At 28.5% G+C, this 8,083-nt stretch overlaps 1 protein-coding gene and 1 pseudogene across 1 annotated transcript; both read right to left on the reverse strand.

Moving 5' to 3' along the window:
* Positions 1-2,699: 2,699 nt before the first annotated feature.
* LOC107623188 (glyceraldehyde-3-phosphate dehydrogenase GAPC2, cytosolic) lies at positions 2,700-6,330 on the reverse strand. Its single transcript, XM_016325359.3, has 12 exons — positions 6,197-6,330; positions 6,068-6,097; positions 5,880-5,980; positions 5,681-5,796; positions 5,316-5,415; positions 4,601-4,747; positions 4,439-4,499; positions 4,039-4,136; positions 3,477-3,619; positions 3,277-3,360; positions 3,101-3,190; positions 2,700-2,993 (listed from the first exon to the last, which is right to left on the reverse strand). The coding sequence occupies exons 1-12, from the start codon at positions 6,198-6,200 to the stop codon at positions 2,948-2,950; spliced, it is 1,020 nt and encodes a 339-aa protein (XP_016180845.1). The 5' UTR covers positions 6,201-6,330; the 3' UTR covers positions 2,700-2,947.
* A 1,004-nt stretch (positions 6,331-7,334) lies between these two features.
* On the reverse strand, positions 7,335-7,744 carry LOC107620191 (E3 ubiquitin-protein ligase KEG-like; annotated as a pseudogene).
* Positions 7,745-8,083: the final 339 nt, after the last annotated feature.

Here is an 8,083-nt window from a genome sequence, read left to right on the forward strand (position 1 = left end):
AGTTATCATCAGATTCCTCTAAAGGTTCCATGAAACAAGACTTAGCAATTTCTATTTGTTTAGTAAGATCCTTTTTATCCTTCTTTTTCGGACATTCATTTGCATAGTGTCCTTCTTCTTGGCAATACCAACATTTACAATTTTCTTTTTTATTCGGGCAATAGTTATTTCTTTGTCTTTTGTTTTTATTATTATTTTCCTTTCTAAAATATCTCTTTTTTCTCCAGTTTGGATAGTATTTTTTTTTTCTAAATTGATATTTTCTTTTTCTTTGAAAATTTTTATTAAGACCATATTTTTGAGGTATCTCTTCATTATCTTGACAGCAAATTCTAATTATGTTTGCAAATCTTTTTTGAGTTGCTTCTTGCATACAACGTTCTTTTATTTCCTCTCTTATTGCAGAGGTTGCTCCACCAAAGTTATTTTCAATTGTTCCTCTATTTATTTCTCTTATAAATCTTCCCATTATAAATTCATTAGCAGGATATGGAAGTTTTGTTATATACATACTAAGATAATGATTTTTATCTTCTTCTTTTAATTTGTAATAATGTATTCTATATTCACATATATAAGACTCCACATTACATAGATCATATATATGAATATTAGCTAAATGGTTTTTTGCTTCTTGATATTCTTTATTATAAACTTCTTGTCTATGATCTATAATATTTTTTCCAAAAAATTCCTTATATAGAATCATCATTATATATAATATCTTATCATAAGCTGTAGTTTTTGTTGCTAATTCTTCTATTATTTGGTTTTCTATTGATGTCATATAATCTCTTATAGTTCCTTTAGTATGAAACTCTATGTAATTCCAAATATCTCTTCCAGACAATTCACTAAGTTTTGGATTAGTAAAGGCTTCTAATAAAAAGGAATTCAACTAATTTTCGAAAATTTCTTTTTCGTTCTTTTTGCATTCTTTCTCCTTCCATTTCCTGGATTTTAGGAACATATTTTGATGGTATTTTTGTATATTTTGAATCTTTATTTGTAAACCCTTTTTTAAAAGCATAATTATCAAAACCTGTTTCCCATTTAAATTGAGATTGATTATCCTTAGATGTTCCAGCTTCATTTTTTACTTGTATTGGAATTGCTGGTTCTTCGTCACTTGAATAATCTAGAATGTGTTCTTCATTTTCTATATTTTCAGAATTTACTAATTCTTCTTCTATTTGAAAACCGTATTCCATAATATTATTTTCTTGAGCCATTTTTAATTGTTTAAAAAGTATTGTAACTTCTTCTAATTTTTTTTCAATATTCATAATTTCAATGATGGTTTTAAAAAGTGTGGTTTAAGTAAGTAAATCTTTAAATCTGTACAGATTTAGATCTGTACGATATAATTTTCTTTACCTTAAATGATAACAATGACACGTTGGCCATGAAATTCAACTAAAAAAAATTAGTTGAAAAGTAACTCTTTAAAATTTGTGGAGGTGCTTCCAAATTCCAATATAAGGTTGTATTTTTTCTTAATTTCTCCATATAATTTTATTCTTTTACAATATATTTAAAAAAAAGGGTACGAAGTGCCGTTTTTTATTTTTAATATGACGATGAGATAGATGAAATACGTTAAAATAAGAGTTTGAACGTATATTTTATATGTATGGGATTAATAGTTTTTGAGGCACTCTACTGTATGCATTGGAGTGGTATAAAGAGAGAATATAATTTTTTTTATAGTTATTTTTTATTATTTTATTATTATTCAAAATATAAATCCTACCTTTATTAATCTCTCTTTCATTCTATTAAAGAAAAAATTTATAAACTTACATCTTTAATATATAATTCACCATAATTTTTACATAAATATTATACATGATTTAAATGAAATCATGAATCACAATATGAGTGAAAAGAGAGAAAAAAAAAGAGAAGTCAGATATTTTTTTTGTGTCAGTGATTTCAAAATAAATCGTTACTGTTATTTTCATTGAGTAAAAAATTATCCTTTGTCATTAACTCAAATCGTTAATCACAATTTATTTTGACATTAATCCATTCCATATCAGTGCATTATCCTTCATTTTACCATATCTAAAAAAATGAGCACAACCGCACAATATCATAATTGGTTCATATTTTGATATGCTTATCTTTAGATCTAGCTGATGGGATCGCGTACTCGATTCTTGCAGCTGTCTGCTTTCCACTCATCGAATAAACTGGGCATCATCATGTGCCACCACGATCCTTAAATCTGAATGGAAAAATCAAAATAAATTGTTTAAAAGTAACTTGTTTTTTGTCGGTTCAAAATATATTTAATTCTCTTGTTAATCTCTATAAGTTAATTAACTAAATTTTTAAAAGTAATCATTCAAATTGGGCAACTAACAATTTGAATGTGATGCGTCAACAAACCAGCTTCTAAATAATGCCGCCTTAATTAAATCCTTTACAACTCAACAATATCAATTGTTTTTAGTTTTTTACTATTAAAATTATAAACTTTATGTTCCAATTCGCCAAATTCCTTCATATTAATTATATTGTATTATATTATATGTGCCTAATGGTTGTCTGGCAGAATATTCTGACGATATACGCAAATAAAAAATAAAATAAAAAGAAAGGCAGTGATTGAGATCAAACTTTTATATAGTTAGTAGACAACTAATAAAACATAAAACAATAGGGCAAGTAAAAAAAGGCTTGCAAAAAGAACATAGTAAACAAACTTTAGGGCACATTGAAATATTATGATAATGAAGTAACATAGTTACATCCATCTCTTAAAACAAGATGAAGAAAAAGCCTATGATAATGTCCCTCTTACTAACTAGACCAAGTACAAGCACTTTGTATTTAAGTGACACAACAGCACTCAAATATTAACACAAAAGTGTTTTTTTATTTATTTCCGGATTCACAGAAAGAAAAAATTTAGAAAATGTTGCAATCAATGCTTTAAACTTCAAGCCACGGATGCAATGTGCACGATTAAGTCAATCACACGGGAGCTGCAAAAAATAAATAAATAAAAGAAAAAGAATGTGGTTAAACAAAGAAGAATCAAAGATAAAAACACCTTCATATATTCTAGAAGGTGATGGTGAAGTGAAATTACCTGTAACCCCATTCGTTGTCATACCAAGAGACAAGCTTCACAAAGTTCTCATTCAAAGCAATTCCAGCCTTAGCATCAAATATGCTTGACCTGAATTAAATCACAACAATACATTTAGTTATTTATTTTTTTGGGAATTAAATATAAATGGTATTTTATACACAAATGATTTATACCTGCTGTCTCCAAGAAAGTCAGTGGACACAACATCATCTTCGGTGTAACCCAAAATACCCTTCAATTTTCCTTCTGATTCCTCCCTGCATTTTTTAAATTTCCACATAAAAAAAAAAATTTGAGGTTAGGTTTTGGACCAAAAATATAATATAATTTAATTTAGGTACATCAAAATGGAACTAGAAAAAAAAAAACCTACTTGATAGCATTCTTGATCTCAGCATAGGTTGCCTTCTTCTCTAGCCTGACAGTGAGATCAACAACTGAGACATCCACAGTAGGAACTCTGAAGGACATTCCGGTCAATTTACCATTCAGTGATGGAAGAACTTTTCCCACAGCCTGTTGTTTTTCACACAAATTCAAGTATTAGGCTTGTTTAGATAAACTTATAAGAAAAGAATTTTTTTTTTAAAAATTTTTAGAACAATAAAAATAATTTTATATTTGAATATTTTATATATTTATTAATTATATTTAGATATAATAATATAAAAATATTTTTTGTTTATTTATTATGTGAAAAATTTATTTTTAAAAAAAAAAATTTTTAAAAAAAATGTAAATTATAATTTTTCAAAAAAAATATCTTTTTTAGTGTTTTTATTTTTATTAAAAATTTGTCAAACACGTTAAAAAAAAAATTATTTTTTATCAACTTAATGACACCAAAACAAACACAAAATTGAAAACCTAAATAATTACAAAAATATATATTTTCAGCTTCCAATAAGAATGTGTATCGATTAACAAATTTGTACCTTGGCAGCACCAGTGCTGCTGGGAATTATGTTGAAGGAAGCAGCTCTTCCACCCCTCCAATCCTTGTTTGATGGACCATCAACGGTCTTCTGAGTAGCTGATTAATCATAAAAAAAAGGATAATTAATACAATAATCTTAATTTTAAATTCAAATTGAAAAATATATAAGTGAAAAATCCAATTTCCTAACAATTTTGAATAATTTATAATCTTCTAAAAATTTAGATAATTTAGTCCCTCAATCATACTATTTTTTAAAAGATGACACCGACTAATTTGTCCTTCTATTGTAAAAGATCATAAACAAATTTGTCAATTTGTTTTGTCCAAAGTACAAATTGTTAGGAACTAATTTGGATTCTTACTCTAATACTCTACAATATATGTAAATTGATAACCTGTAATGGCGTGGACAGTGGTCATAAGACCCTCAACAATTCCAAATCGGTCATTGATAACCTGTACAAGATTGAAATTAAGATAATTACACAAAAGCATAAGCACAAGAATATTTGAAATTAAGATTTAAGATCCATCAAATTCATTAAAAGATAAAAAACCTTGGCGAGGGGAGCAAGACAATTGGTAGTGCAGCTGGCGTTGGAAACAATGTTAAGTTCAGGTTTGTATTCATGCTCGTTAACACCAACAACAAACATTGGTGCGTCTTTACTTGGGGCTGAGATCACAACCTTCTTTGCACCACCCTATACACATTACAATAATCAAGAATGATTACTATTTAGTTAAGTATTTTCAAAAGCAACATCAAATTCATTACATCACTTTGATGCACGAACATGATATTACACAGGACAATTCTTATAAAATTTATAAAATATAAAATATGTTTTAGATTAATTTTAATGATATTTTAGTATTTTATTAATATTAAAATATAAATTAATTTTTTACTTGTTTTTAATGTTATTTTGCTTATTAAAATATTTAAAATAATTTTTATTTTAATAATTAATAATATATGCTATTTCTAAACTCATTTAAAAAATATATGTTAAGATAAAGTGGACACGCTCGCACATAAAGGTAGTTAGATATGTTCAAACGTATCCAAATTTTTTTTTTATTCAAACGTATCCAAATTTTTTTTTTAAAGGTAGTTAGATATGTTCAAACGTGTCCAAATTTTTTTTTTATTTTGATTAAGATACGGTTCGACACAAATAGATACGTGGCATGTCAGGAAAAGTGTCTTTGTTCCATAGTAACATCAAGATCGAATAAGAAACATTGAGAATGAGAATGGACACAAACCTTCAAGTGTGCCGCGGCTTTGTCCTTATCAGTGAACACACCGGTTGACTCAATAACATAGTCAGCACCAGCTTCACCCCATGGAATCTCCTCAGGGTTCCTAACATAACAAAATAAATGTTGGTAAATCGATTTATACCATCTTAGTTTCAAAAATTATTATAGCATTGGCCTAACTTCATACAACGAAATTGAAATGTTGAGTTTAATTTTGATGTAACAAAAACACGAAACATTTCACGAGTTATTGAATCAAATTCATTTAGATGATACATTCGCATAGTCGGATAGAACATGGTTATTTAATAAACAAAAAAAGTAATAATCAGATATCTAAAAACAAAAAACATTTTCTTTATAAATACCTGAATCCGAAAACGGTAACTGGGTTTTGACCAAAGAGAAGGGTGTTAGAGTCCTTGACCTTGATATCAAAATGCTTCCACTGGCCATGAACTGTGTCATACTTGAACATGTATGTCTGCCACCACAATCACATTCTCAGAAAAATCAAATCAAATCTAATAGAACCATATAATCAAATTATTATTTATTTATTGTTACCATGTAATCAGTGGAAATGAAAGGATCGTTTACTGCAACCAGCTCAACATCGTCCCTCTGAAGAGCAACTCTCGCAACCAAACGCCCAATCCTTCCAAATCCTACACACACAAATTCAAGATAATTAAATTGACTGGTTTTACAAATTGATGAGCATTTACTAAAAACAAAAAGGAAAAACCAATTACCGTTGATTCCAATCTTAATCTTCTTAGATGCTGCACAAATAAATCAACAAGAAATGCAAAATATATTAGAAACCATGGATTTGATTTGGAACAGAGAATGAAAGAGTGATTGAATGAAAGTAAAAGTACCCATGAGGAGTGGAGAGTTGAGAAAATGGGTTTAGAAAAAGTTGTGATTGAGAAATGAGATTAGAGAGTGGTTTGGTGAGAAAAACAGGGGTTAAGGGGGTGGCTATTTAAAAGGGTTTTGTGTCTCAAACTCTGAATTGAAGGGTGTCTCAGTCACGTGAGTTTGGCTTGGAGAAAAAGAAAACTGAAAAACTGGCTTGGACCCGCCGAGCCGCCGGTTTGGGTTCGGTTTGGCTTCCAGAAAGAAATAACCCAGGGCACTGCTTTAGTGGTTTTCACCTCACCGCTGATTTAGTAGTCCATAGTTTTTTTTTAACCATTCGTGTTCCAGTTTTATTATGAAATATTTGACTCATTTAATTTGATTTTGTTTTTTTTTTTGTGGAAATTTGATTTTGTTTAAATTAACTAAATTTACAATTTGGAATAAATTAATAATTTAAAGAACTATATATTTTTATGTTTTAAATCATATTATAATTTTTGTTTTGTATATTTAATTTATTGTTTTAATTTGAATAAAATCATCTAAAATAAAAATTGATAAAATAATAAAATAAAAATTTAATTATTATTAAATTAAAATAATAAGTCACATATTTTATAATAATTATAAATTTAATAATAATTAATTTTTTATTATTTTATTATTTTTTTTTCATTTTAAAGTTTATAAATTATTCTAGTTTTATATCAAATATCGATTCTCAGTGCTTTGATTTTGTTGATATCCTCAATAATTATTTTTTGACAAAAGAACAAATATATCTCTGACTTTTTGTCCTGTGAATATTTTCGTTCATGACCATTTGAAAATATTTTTAAGTCCCTCATCTTTTTAAAAGTTAGACGGATTAGTCCTTCCGTATAAATGTCTCCGTCAGACCTAACGAAAAAATCTAAGGTGGCTCCCGTTCTAATGACCTGGCGTTACGGGTGCACACGTGACATATAAGTGGAATAGTAGTTTTGAAAATTGGACAAATAAGTCCCTCCTCTCAAAACTGCGTCGTTTCGTGTGATAGCTCTTTACATACATAGGTGGTGAACTTGGCTCCTCCGAACGTTTTCATAACTTACATAGCTTCCCATGGTTAAATTGTCTTTAATTGGCCAATGTTTTATCACCATCACAATTTCAGTGCGATTTTCCTCTATCACCATTCATGCTCTCAACCATCCAAAGTAAAAAGTAGTTCTTGCGAGGAAATTTAATATTCCCTTGATAAACCAGGCGAAAAGATAGAAGGTTGCACCACGGCAGGAGATAAAGAGTGGAAGTTGAATTGGCAGTGTTAAAAACTTCACAACAGCCCATTGCAGTCCTATGATACAATTTTTGCAAAGGGTGTGGCCACACCACAATACATAGGGCACATTTTCAACAATGTTAAAAGATTTCCAGCATATTGGGCATTCCAACCTTTCTTCTCTCCCAACAACCAAATTCTCATCATCAGAACATTCCGATGCAGAATGAGTTAGCTTTGTGGAATCATTTTTCTGCCGCACACTTTTAGCAATATAGTTTGAAGTAAAGTTTCACATTTTCAATTACAATAGGTAAAATGACCAAGTATAATGGATTATTTGGACTTTAATGGGATCATTAGTGGTCAACTCTAAGCATCCACTCTAAAAAAGCTAATTAGGACAGAGTCACATAAGTGTAGTCAGGTAAAACTTAAAAAAGTTATTTTTAGAAGAAAAAAAAACAAAGAATGAACATTAACCACAATAACATCTTCCTTTAAAACTAAATCATATTGTTGGAATAGAAAACTAAACATATATCAGAAGTAAATATTATATACGCATTTTGCTAAGCAATGATCATATGCAATACACCAATAATATTAATCTAATTTATGCATCTGATACACATTC

Source organism: Arachis ipaensis, chromosome B10 (assembly GCF_059453495.1).
Source record: "Arachis ipaensis isolate K30076 ecotype BB chromosome B10, ASM5945349v1, whole genome shotgun sequence".
NCBI classification, from domain to species: domain Eukaryota; kingdom Viridiplantae; phylum Streptophyta; class Magnoliopsida; order Fabales; family Fabaceae; genus Arachis; species Arachis ipaensis.

Coding starts and splice junctions, on each gene's coding strand:
- LOC107623188 (XM_016325359.3), bottom strand. Junction 5,416..5,680: donor GTTACCGTTTTCGGATTCAG/GTATTTATAAAG, acceptor TTGTTATGTTAG/GAACCCTGAGGAGATTCCAT. Junction 4,137..4,438: donor CACTGTCCACGCCATTACAG/GTTATCAATTTA, acceptor ATGATTAATCAG/CTACTCAGAAGACCGTTGAT.